Source organism: Polistes canadensis, unplaced genomic scaffold, assembly GCF_001313835.1.
Source record: "Polistes canadensis isolate GaletaPanama2010 unplaced genomic scaffold, ASM131383v1 scaffold_323, whole genome shotgun sequence".
Taxonomy (NCBI): Eukaryota; Metazoa; Arthropoda; class Insecta; order Hymenoptera; family Vespidae; genus Polistes; species Polistes canadensis.
Window position 1 is genome coordinate 32,183 of NW_014569870.1, and position 12,414 is coordinate 44,596.

The following is a 12,414-nucleotide window of genomic DNA, read 5'->3' on the forward strand; positions in this document are numbered from 1 at the left end:
ATATATTATATATAATTATTATATTATATTTATTATATAAATATATCAATCGATTTAAACGATATATCATCCAATGAGTAGTTAAATTACAATGACTACAAAATTATAAGAAATATTTGTGAAGGGTAAGAGTGTGCATAGGAAAACGGAGAGAGAGAGAGAGAGAGAGAGAGAATAGAATAGAATAGAATAGAATAGAATAGAAAGAAAAAAAGGTTGGATATAATGTGCAATAAAGATCGTGTGAAAAGTTGAAGATAGAACAAGCGATGATAATACGAATAAATGAGACAAAAAAGAAAGAGAGAAAATAGTAAGATAGAAAGAGAAAGAGATAGAGAGAAAAATAGATAAAGGAGATAAGCAAAGGTTGAAAAAAATAACCGGCAGTGATGTTAGTGTGAATGATTCGTAATGTTTCAAAGATGTGGTGGTGGTAAAAGTTGTGGTAGGTGGTATTGGTGGTGATGGTGGTGATGGTGGTGATAGTGGTGATAGTGGTGATGATAGTGGTTGATAGTGATCGGGTGATTCGTACTGTAATGGAAGTCTAGAAAGACATGAAAGAAGAAGAAGAAGAAGAAGAAGAAAAAATCTAAAGAAAAGGCCGCTTGCGAATTACCTTGAAGGACTGCGTAGAGAAACCAGAAACCAGGGGGTCGATCCATAACATAAGAAGCAAAACAGAAACAGAAAAAAGGTATACTTGTAATTAGGTCGCTTGCTGTAAATAAAAAAATAAAAAATATGTATATCTGTGACGGAGAGAAAGAGAAGTTGAAAATATCAACAAAAACTTCTCCCGGTGTGGTGATTTGTTTTTAATGAATTTTTGGACAAAATTTTGAGTATATGCGAGAGGAGGAGGAAGATAAGAAGATTAATGGATAGAAGATAATTATTTACAATCGTTGTTGTTGTTGTTTCACCTCTCAACGTTAACGAGATTATTTTCTAAATGTTGGAATAGTTTTGATCCTGGTTATGATGAATCCAACAAAAAAAGTTGTCAAAAAGTATTCTCGAAGACAAAAAAAGGGGGGTGGGGAGGAAAATATTATACGTTGACAGGTGAATAATCTTGGATTGAAATAAATCTCCATTATTCGCATTTATATCTCGACTTTTTTTCTTTAATTATTAGCGTGTAATCAATGGATATTAAACGTGTGTCTCGTAATTACTATTTTAAAAGTAATCATTTCGATAGAAATTTTTGTAATTGAGAAAACAAAAATAGAAAGAAAAACAAAAAAAATGAAAAGATACCAATGCGAATTAAAGATTTTTCTATGTATTTTGTTCGATCGATGAATCCATTTTATGCTACCAAGTGCTGCATTAAATAGTTGCTATAACAAAAAAAATAGTGAAATTTATTCTACATGTACAGTAGATACTTGGAGACAATCAAAACCCATAGAAATCTATATATAAGAGATACTTGGTTTCTATTATACAATATATATTATCTATCATCTTTCGTCGTTTTGATTATCTCACATTGACGTAATTACCAGTTGTATGTATGTATGCATTTGAATTATGTTATATTCATCTTCTATGATTATACTACTACTTATAAATATCGTTTACCAAGCTTAAGAACGTTAAAAAATAAAAGGTTTATAAAATTGTGTTTAAACTTCGTTGATATATTCGATGGGAAAATATAGGAAAGCATGGATAGAAGAAACAAAATGCTGGCAATTTCGTCAATTAAATATGATGTCGGTTTTTTTATCATAAGTGTCGTATAAATATTTTCATTTAAAGTATAGATATTATTTCGACACCTATAATTCTAAGAACGAGTATAGAAAAATATATTATAAATTGATTAAAAGGATTGATGTAAAGCTTTGGTGTTCTTTTAAAAACAAAAAAAAAAAATTAAACTATAGAGTACCAATCGATAACAAACGATTAATTTTTGATCGATAAAAATATATACTCGAGAGGAATAAAATATTATTTCTCAATAAAATGTTAAAAAACCAAAAAAAAAAACAAAAATACAACATCAAAAATATCAAGGAAGAAAAATCTCGTTCAATTTTGTTTATCGATAATTCAAAGCCGTGGTGGTGTGTGCGACTCGTTTTCATTTCCACGATGAAAAGTATGATTTTGCGGTGCAATGATCCGTTCAATCGTCATGGATATATAAACGAAACGACGATTCAGGTAGATCCAATCCTTTCATTTTAAAGGGCAGTCCAATAACAAAATTGGTCGATTTAACGTTTTCACCAATACGTATTTATTACAACCGATATCTATTTCGATTGGCATGCACACGTCAAATGAATACGAATATATATAATATAAATAAAATATATGTATATAAAAAAAAAAAAAAACTGGTGTGTGTACTTATGTAAGCACGTAAAAAGTTATTACTTCTTTAGCGTACCAAAACGAACATAACCTCAAAAATAACTTCAATTTGCGCGCGCATCGTAATAAATATCGAACAACTTCGTGGTGTAGATTTTTCGGTCGCATTTAACTTCACTTTCCAAAAATACGCCAAAAGAGAAATATAACTTCAAAAAAAAAAAGAAAAAGAAAGAAGAAAGAAAAAAACGTTTACGTATCAAAAGATGATATTATAATGATCGAACACGTGAATTAGATTAATTGTTTTAATTAATTCGGTTATATCCTTGATGACACCTAATCGACGAGAAATTATGATTTATGACAATAATAGAGTGCAAGTATTTAAGCAAATAAGCGTATACGCGTATACTATCTGATAACAGGACGGAATACGTCATCGAATTTCAATCGATTAGATCTACCTGATAGGATAGCTCGAAATACTCGGAATACGGGGATAGAGTCCAGTTTCGACGATGAAAATACCAGATCATGTGGAAATCTATCGTAGAAAATGATAGAACAACGTCGAATCGGAATCAAACCGAACGAACGAACTAACCTTCATCCCTTCATGTAATTTCATTTTCAACCATGGGAAACCAATTGGATAATAGTATGCTATTGATTTAGAAACTGACTCATTTCTGACCACACATCCTTTAATCAATGCGTACATTTTCATCGAATATTCGTCTTGTTTGTTTACTTGAAAGATCTTTTCGTTAGTTTTATTTTATACGAATGAAACATGTTTTTTTTTTTTTTTGTTTTTCGAAGACTGTGCATTATATACTCGAGTTTCAAATAATTTTTTTTTTTTTAAATACATATTTCGTTATAAATTAATAGGAATATTATTTAATGTAAAATTGATTTATCATTAGATTTTCGAAAATATTCAATAATATCATTATTATAAATTTGTATGTGTGTCTCGTAGAACATTATCGGTAGAGTTTATATTTAACGACAAATCATTATAGTAAACACGTATGAATGGATGCACGCTGAGTGTGTGTTACCAGAGAATATTTATCGTACTTGTGTTGTCATATAACGATGACAGAATGGTGCGTACGACAGGCGTCATCGGTCGTGTCAACGATCGACCAACAAACCTCGAATACCTACAACCAACGACAACGTTGACGTTTTCATAAATTTCCTCTTATTGAATCAATATATATATGTATATATGTATATTTATAGCATGCCAGTTTTATTGTTTTAAAATTCACTCGTGCTCGGGATTCGCTGAATAAACGTTTCAATCTACACATTTATTAATAACGAACCTTTACCTTCCTCTACACTTTCCCATACAATTCTGATCGTCATTTACCTATTGGCAATAATGATTCAAATACATTTATTTAAAATAATACAAGAGTAATTTAAAAAATTGCACTATTTTGATTAACAGTTATTTATCATTAGTATGTGTTTGTAATATTGGAACAGTTTTAAAAGTTTATTTTTAATTTTCAACAGTCACACACACCCATTTCCATTATCTTCTCTAATTTCCTATTTCACGAATGCTTCCTATTCACATTTTCCTAAAATCAAATAGAAAGAGATACATTTCGATTTCCAAACTAACTCCGTGTACTTCTTGACTTCTTCAAGTTCTCTCAATGCTTTTCCTTTACTATCACCATTTATGTATTCACCATAAAATACATATTTACACGTTTTAAGATAGAACTATCACGAGTGTTTATTTATTGTATTCGAATACGAACCATAATATTGCATTATTGACGTTACACTCAAAGTAATAGACACCACCATCGAACCTTTTGATGTTTCCTTATCATCATCAAGAAGAAGATAAATAAGAGGAGAAGAAGATGATAGATGCCTTGTTGTTACCTTTTATACGAGTCATTGAATTTACTACGAATAACGAAATAATTTGTCAAGCAAAATTGACGAAAGATAAGTCATTGAATGATCGGTTAAGCACGAAGAACAATCTTTCTGACCCTTTATGATTTTCGTTGGAGCGCAAGGATTTTACTGGACTGGCTGCTGTTCTTCGAACCTTTCAACGAAAATCTCATCGCGGTAGAACGGTCAACATCAAAACGGTTTATCCCTGTCTCCCGTTTCAAAAAGGAACATCTTAAGTACCGACTAGAAGAAGAGGGGAAAGAATCTACTTTTCCGAATTATCCAGACCCTCTTTTTTGTTCTCGTTCTCTTCTGTATAGAAAGAAAAATTCATTCAATTTATTAACGTCACAAACATAAAAGTGTCTATCTAATTAACTATTGTAATATTGATTTAACACACTTTGTCTATGTATAAATAACGTATATTCCCTCTTCTCTATATTTATTTATTTATTTATTTTAAGAGAATTTATTTAAATGAAACAACGCGAACACACCGATAATGATAATGCGCGTTTACTGTCCTATTTAATTGTTTATCAATTAGAAATTGATTAGATATTTCTTCCTTTTTGATCATTTTCTTTTTATTTTATTTCACTTTAATCATTATATCGATTGGTACTCTGGTTATTCTACATAATATACATACAACACACGATTGAATATATCTTTACTTTAATAATTACAATAATTTTAATTGATAAAAATGATCGATAGGGTGGTGGTGGTGGGGTTTACAGAGTATGGACAAATTTGATTTTAAATGTTTCTGGAAATTACCTACTAGGGAATCAAATAGTATAGAAATATCTATGAAGCGTAAGATTTGTTATTACAATATTACATGGTTGATTAAACAAATCTTCAATGTATTTTTCCGATGTTAATAAGAGAAAATTGATAAAAAGAAATTATATATGTAATCGTATTTTCTTCTAGTGCGAAATAACACGAACGATATCTCGTGTATAAATGTTAAAAGTATGTATTTTTATAATATATACAAGTGTATTTTTAACACTAAACCTATCCATTATTATCGAGTTTTACATAGTTTTCATTTTAATTTCTTATCAATTCAATATATAATTCCTATACTATTAATATTTTAACATGTATTATTATTTTCTCAGTATCAATTTTGTTTTATTATCTACAAAATATATTTAATTGCATAATAAATGAATATATTATTATATATAAAATAATCGTTAGGTTTAGCGTAATTATAATCGTGTTTTAACGTGGTGATAAATCTTAATCTTATTTTTAAATCATCGATCTTGGTGATCATCGTCAAAAATGTCCTCGTGTTAATTGGTCGCTCTTTTTTTTTTCTAATTGTAAGAAGAAGAAGAAGAAGAATAAGAATAAGAAACATAAATGAAAGAGAGTTCGTAAAAGAGAAGAGCACCAAGTCGATAGGCAGAGTGAGTAAATAAGTAAGTAAGTAAGTAAGTAAGTAAGTAAGTAAGTAGTATAATCTAAAAAAGAAGGTTAGAGAAAGGGGTAAAGGGGTATAGTTGGTTAGGTATAGTTGGTGTTAGGTAAGTGAAGAGAAGATAGAAAGGGTCTAAAGGTTTATATATATATATATATATATAATATAATATAATACGATGGGCATTTCATAATTTGCTAGCAGAGGCGAGAGAAATCTGCAGTGAAAGAGACATAGAGGCAGGTGCAGAAACGGCAGGTGGGAATATGGCTTTGTCTTTTTTTTTTTCTCTTTTTCTGTGCTTCCCCTACACACATCAATCAATAATATATTTATATATAAGTACTTTGTCGTTTCTTTTGTTTTTTTTTTTTCCTATTGTTTTAATCGTTATCACAGCTCGTGTCTCGTTCTCACCTGAAATTAAGTGATTAGTAAATAATTGCGTCCCAAAACGACGGTGAATCTCTTTCAACGGAATAATTTTATAGCATTCGGATAAATATTTGCATCAAATTTAAGAAGAGAAGAAGAAAAAAAACACGAATGAATATACTACTGTCAATATTTTTTTTCAAAACGGAGTCATTTGAAAAGGCAACAAAATGAATTGCCAACAAATTTTTTATATTTAATATTACAATCCAATCTCTATGGTGGTAACACGCAAAAAAACACAAAAAAATCAATTAAATAGTAATAATAATTCGTAATAACTTTTCGATATGATCATTTTTGTTTGTTCGTTAAGACAAGAAAGATTTTCGTCATAGCCTTTAGGAAAAGGATTAATCAATAAAATTGCAATGAAATAATTTTGATAGTGCTTGTATGCGTATCTATACATATATATAAAAATATAATTCGTTAGCAGTGAAATACGGTCGTATTGGGACAAACGCACGAAGGCCACAAATACACAACACAAAATAGGCTCAAAGTATTAGATCAAAGGCGAGAGAGAGAGAGAGAGAGAGAGAAACAAAATGTCACAGACCATGGAATTGATTTTACTTTTATTTAGAAAAGTAAAGACGATAACGGGGGCAGGGGTGGGGGGTTGTTCCGAAAGCTTCAAAAAGCGAGTAACAAAAAAAAAAAAAAAAAAGAAAAGAAAAAGATTGTGTGATGGTGTGTGCACATGTGTATGAGTGTCGTCGCCTTTGATCCAACCAAAAGCCTCGAAGGATCGTGGTGCAGACAGTAGGCAGCAGGTAGTGCCAAGTATCATTTCTGGAGAACAATCGATATATCGCGTGTGGTGTCGAGAGACAGCTGTCAGGTGAACATTCCATTCTTGTCCCGTGTAGAAAGACGTCTGTTGTATTATATAAGTATATACATAGATATATAGGTAAGATATATATACATATATAAGTATTATCTATATATATATATATATATAGGTAAGTTGTTACTATATTACATGTGCGACGTATAGTAAGGTATATATGCGTTGTTGTTTTTGTTGAAAAGGGAAACGTTTGGTAATAGTAATGACATTTTTTTATTCTTCTTTTTTTTTTTGTTTCGTTTTTCTTTTCTTTTTTGTTCGATTAATAATATAATTAAAATAAATAATGTTATAACATCGCATTCGCCGCGACACGAGTCGATGAACATATTATTTAAGATTATTTTGTTGTTTGATCAATGATAGAAAATAACACACATTGAGATCAATTAAAATTATTATATTGATAGGTGTACTCGAACTCGAAAAGTTTTCTTTTTTTTTTCGTCGCGATTTAAGATTATCATTGGATCGTGTGATTAATATATATATATATATATATATATATATATATTTTCTATTTCGATTAGATATTTATTAAAGTAATATTAGATATTTTCGATACGATTGGACGATCTGTTTCTAATAATCAATAATAATATCCTTTACGGATTAAATTCGGATCGTCCAATAGTAGTATATCTGTAAATTAACGCGCGTATTTATAGATAAATGTATATATATATATATATGTAGGATGCAGGTATATTGTATATACCGGTAACGCCGTTGTTTCAGAATACGCGGCACGAAACAGATTAGCGAAGCATTAGTATTCACAGTTTCGACACAGGTACGTCCAACGTGACGTATTTCCTGAAACGTACACATAGAACAGCAAAGGATGACACGACGCGGCGTTATGTTGATGAAGGGTAATACAATAATGCTGTCGACCCAATTTACATACAAAGGAGTTTAACACGGAATTAACTATGCACATAGTTGTCCCGAGATCTCCGTAGTCGTTGAAGATGATGAAGAAGAAGAAGAAGAAGAAGAAGAAAAATGTAAGAAACGATTGTTTAAAAAAAAAGAAAAAAAAGAAAAAATTGAAAAATATATATGTATATATATATATACAATATAATCGTTTGCTTTTCGAGTTCGATTTCATTTTCTAATTAGTTTGTTTTTTTTTTGTTGAAATACTTATTTATACTCTTTGACAAGATAATATAGAGATTAATTTTTCGATAATCATTAATATTGTACACGTTTTGATACCGAGACGTATGTATGTTCAATTATATATGTTGACCTTTCTTCGTTGTCGGCTCGCTATAATGTCGATTTAATAATACCGAATCGATAATGATGCATTAATTGTTCAATTAAATGAAATGAAATTTTAAAATAGATCATGCTACTGACCTCGAGGAAGTCCTTCACAGTACTGTCGATCACCATAAGTGGTCGTTGGATCAAATGGATCACTCCGTTTCGTACGGGGATGTTTGGCTTAACGATTTCGGCTAACACGACACCTGGTTGGTGAGACGCATCACCCACGATCGTATTAGACTTGACATATACTGGAAAGTAACGTGATCGATTAATTCTAGATTAAGTACCTTCAAATCCCAAAAGTATGTGTGTTGAAAACGTATAAACCAAAAAATGAGTCTTATAATATATAAATAATTAATAGAAATCAAATTAATATATAAATGTAAATATATATATTACCCTAGAACTATAAACTTATTTTTGTAACCCTTAAATTACAAACTGTAGTATATATTTACCCCATAGGGTTTTTTTAATCCTAAAAACTATACTGATAGCAATAATCAGACTTTTAAGTATATGCATTTTTTTGTTTTTTTTTTCATGCCAAATAGAATGGTAAAGAACAAATTCAATTTTATTAAAGTTTAATCGGTGAGACAAATCGATTTAAATAAATTAAATTACTGAAAAACGAGATCAAATCTTCATTTAACGTTCAAAAACCTGGGGTAGATATCTACCTTAGTTAGTAGTTCTAGGGGATAAATTTGTTATATATAATATATTAGGTGAGGATGAAAGTTTGTGCCGTTTTTAGATTTTTGATCATATTAATAATTCAGTTTAATTGTATCAATTTAAAAAAATTGTCAAAAGTAATGAAATATAAAACAGGGATATTGTAGATAAAAGAAAATATAGTCATCAATAGGTATGATATAGAAATTTAATAAAAATACGGTCCCATGATATCCGATTACGGGGATTTTCGTGATCCCCATGAATAGACGGATATTCCAAGATCCCATTAACCATTTGTGAACACGCGAGAGAATTCAAATGATTTCTATTGATTTAAAACGGCACGAAATTTCTTCTTAGTCCCAAAAATGTCTTCACATATTTTTATGTCTTTTATTACCTTTGTTATGTTCCCTGAGAAAACTGACGGTAACTTTGAGATTGTCAGAGAAAACAAGTGTCTCGTAATGAATATTCTCAGGTGTAGGTACTGTGAAAAGAATATGATTGGGAATCACGTGTCCATCGATTACGAGATGATCGATCTTCTGTGGCCTAGGCTCCGGCTGCAATAGAGACAACAAAGAAAATAGAACCAAAAAAAAGTACAAACGAATGAAAAAGAATATTCAATTATTTATTCGCGCGAGAATTTACGAGAATAGTTCGATGAATATTCCACGGTGTGTGCGGATCGACGAATGAAATGAATTTATTTGCATGATATTTTTATATATTTATTTAAAAGACCAGAGTGTGAGAGAAAAAGAAAGAAAGAGAGAGGTAAAAATGTAGGATAGGTTAGGTAGAAGAAAAAAAGGATAGAAAAAACAAGAGTACAATTTTTTTCTTTTTTTTTTCTTCTTTGCGAAACCCTTGAAAAACTTTCCCCTTTGGTGTGTTTGTATTCTTTTTTCCAATGAATAAACTGGCTCGTCGTCGCGACTAAAAGCTTCTATTTGCACTGTGTACAATGTAGGGTGTATAATACATACACACATACATATATATATATATACATATACATATATATATATGTGTATCTATAATGCGGTGTAATCGCATAAGCAGACGAAGAACAGAACAGTAGACGGGAAGCAGTCAAAGACGAGCTAGCTTACTTACACATCGTTGCACATCTTTACACGCATAACGAAGTAAATGATCCAAAGAGGAAAGGGTCGTCCTTGTTCTTAGAAAGCTTCGTATTATACCTTATTGCTCGTGTAATGTTCGCGAGAGATAATGGAGACGAACAAAAGTGGAACTTGCGAAGGATGATAATATATCACGCGTGTCATCCTGAAAATTTGACAAGGAAGACGAGGACGAGGACGAGGACAAGGACGACAAATATCACGCGTACGTAAATACCATCTCGTTTGTATTCGTTAACAAATTGAAAATAAATATTCACCTTAAATCCTTCGTCAACGGGAATGAAAAAAGTATAACGCCCATCTGCCGTAAAGATTCCTTCCTTTTTTTCTATGACGATCCTTTGTCGGAAGGTCCTTGAAAATAAATATTCATTGTAAATCAATTAAGATATATAAGATATATATTTTACATATTATGATTATAGATATTTACCTGACACGATGATTACCCATGTTTAAATTCTCACTTTGGTTTAAAAATTGAAAGGCATCGGGATTGTAGATCGGTGATTCCGATGACATCGAACGTACCGGTTCCAATACTTCGTCTATCACGTGCAAAACCTATGGGAAAATATAAAAAAGAGAAAAGAACAAAAAAAAAAGCGATGTTAGTCGGTTGAAAAATGATGGACTCGCATATTAAAAAAAATATCCGATGCAAGAATCACAAACTGGCAACAAGTGTAACCGTGTGTCGCACATACGTATGTATATTTATGTATGTATTTGTAAAAAAAACAAACAGGGAAGGGAAAGGGAAAAAAGAAAAAAAAAGAAAAAACTATAGAAAAGATAGGAGACGATGGCGGAGGATGCATTGCATATTTGGTTGCATCGTTGGTACAAAGGGTGCTACGGGATATTTTGTCTCGTAGGTGTCGAGAGACGAGAAACGAGGACGAATGAGAAGGATGTATAGTAGGGATGCATTTGCCCTATCTTTCCTTCACTATACCTATTCCAACGAGCCATTTACAATACGAAGTTTGGTACTATAACGTTCTCCTCCTACCATTTTCCTATTTATCCGCTTTTCTCTGTGATCGTTGTGACTCTTTTATCTCGCATGGGAGATTGACTATGCTTTGTAGCACCGTTTGTGCCGAGTGAGAGAAGAAAAATGGAAAAATACGATAATCAAAGAGGGATGATAAGAGAGAGAGAGAGAGAGAGAGAGAAGAAGAATCCCCGTTCTCTTTGAACAACGAAGGATTTCGTAACTACGAATATTCTGTAAAAGAGAAGAGAAAGATATGAAAAGAAAAAAAGAAACAACAGTGATTTCTTTAGCTCTAAATTGTCGACTCGTTAAACTATCAACTTTATTTTCTTTGCGATAAATTGTTCTCTGTTATTTATTTTAACGTTGACTCGAATAGATATGTATAATTCTCACTTTAAAGATATAAGAATATATATATATATGTTACCGTCAAAGCCGGAAATCAGTCATTCTTAGTAATTCCTCGGCATTACTATGAATGCAAAGAGCCTTCAGACGAAGTCGAAAATTGAAAAATTCTTCCAGTTTTTCCTAGGTATCGAGCATAATACTTTGATATCCTATAGAATATCAAATTATTTTTTAAACAACATTGAAAAGTATAAATCCTCGAGCAAAGGCCCGACGCAATCACACCCCCCAAAACAACCCATACAGGTAAAGAACATTTCGTTCTAAACCTGTGTGTTTTTCGATACGATAGGGAACAAAATATACAGATTTCCGTGGAAATTTCTATGAATATCTGTCTAACTAATGTCTAGAAAATATAGCCTGAATCTTTGCAAATCAATTTATAACTCGATAAGTTATTTTACAAGTAGGAAAAAGGGTGTACTTTAATTTAATATAAGAGTCATTAAAATCTATTCACTCTTAGTATAAAAAATATTTACAGAAACTTTTCAAAGAAATTAGAAAGATTCACAATTTCCAGCATTGTATTCTAATACTTTTTATGAACCTTTGCAGATTGATTTATAACCCGACATGGTATTCTACGCGTACAGAAAAGAGAGTACTTTAATTTAATATAAAAATCATTAAAAACCATTTGCTAAAAGTATAAAAAATATTTACCGAAACTTTTCAAAGAAATTGCAAAGTTGTACAATTTCCAGCATTGTATTCTAAGACTTTTTATGAACCTTTGCAGATTTATTTATAACTCAAATTTGTATTCTACGTGTAGATAATAGAGTGTACTTTAATTTAATATAAGTTTCATTAAAATCTATTCACTTTTAGT

At 30.8% G+C, this 12,414-nt stretch overlaps 1 protein-coding gene across 8 annotated transcripts in view; it reads right to left on the reverse strand.

Moving 5' to 3' along the window:
- LOC106791597 (fasciclin-1) overlaps positions 1–12,414 on the reverse strand; it is a 60,755-nt gene that overhangs the window by 21,087 nt on the left and 27,254 nt on the right. For 6 of the 8 annotated variants that reach the window (XM_014757332.1, XM_014757327.1, XM_014757334.1 and 3 more), the window contains exons 3-7: positions 10,593–10,723; positions 10,417–10,513; positions 9,400–9,565; positions 8,400–8,560; positions 623–631 (exon numbers count right to left, since the gene is read on the reverse strand). In XM_014757332.1, coding sequence (XP_014612818.1) covers positions 623–631; positions 8,400–8,560; positions 9,400–9,565; positions 10,417–10,513; positions 10,593–10,723 — 564 coding nt within the window. The remainder of the gene's footprint in view (positions 1–622; positions 632–8,399; positions 8,561–9,399; positions 9,566–10,416; positions 10,514–10,592; positions 10,724–12,414) is intronic. The other 2 variants (XM_014757331.1, XM_014757328.1) reach the window with 1 other exon arrangement.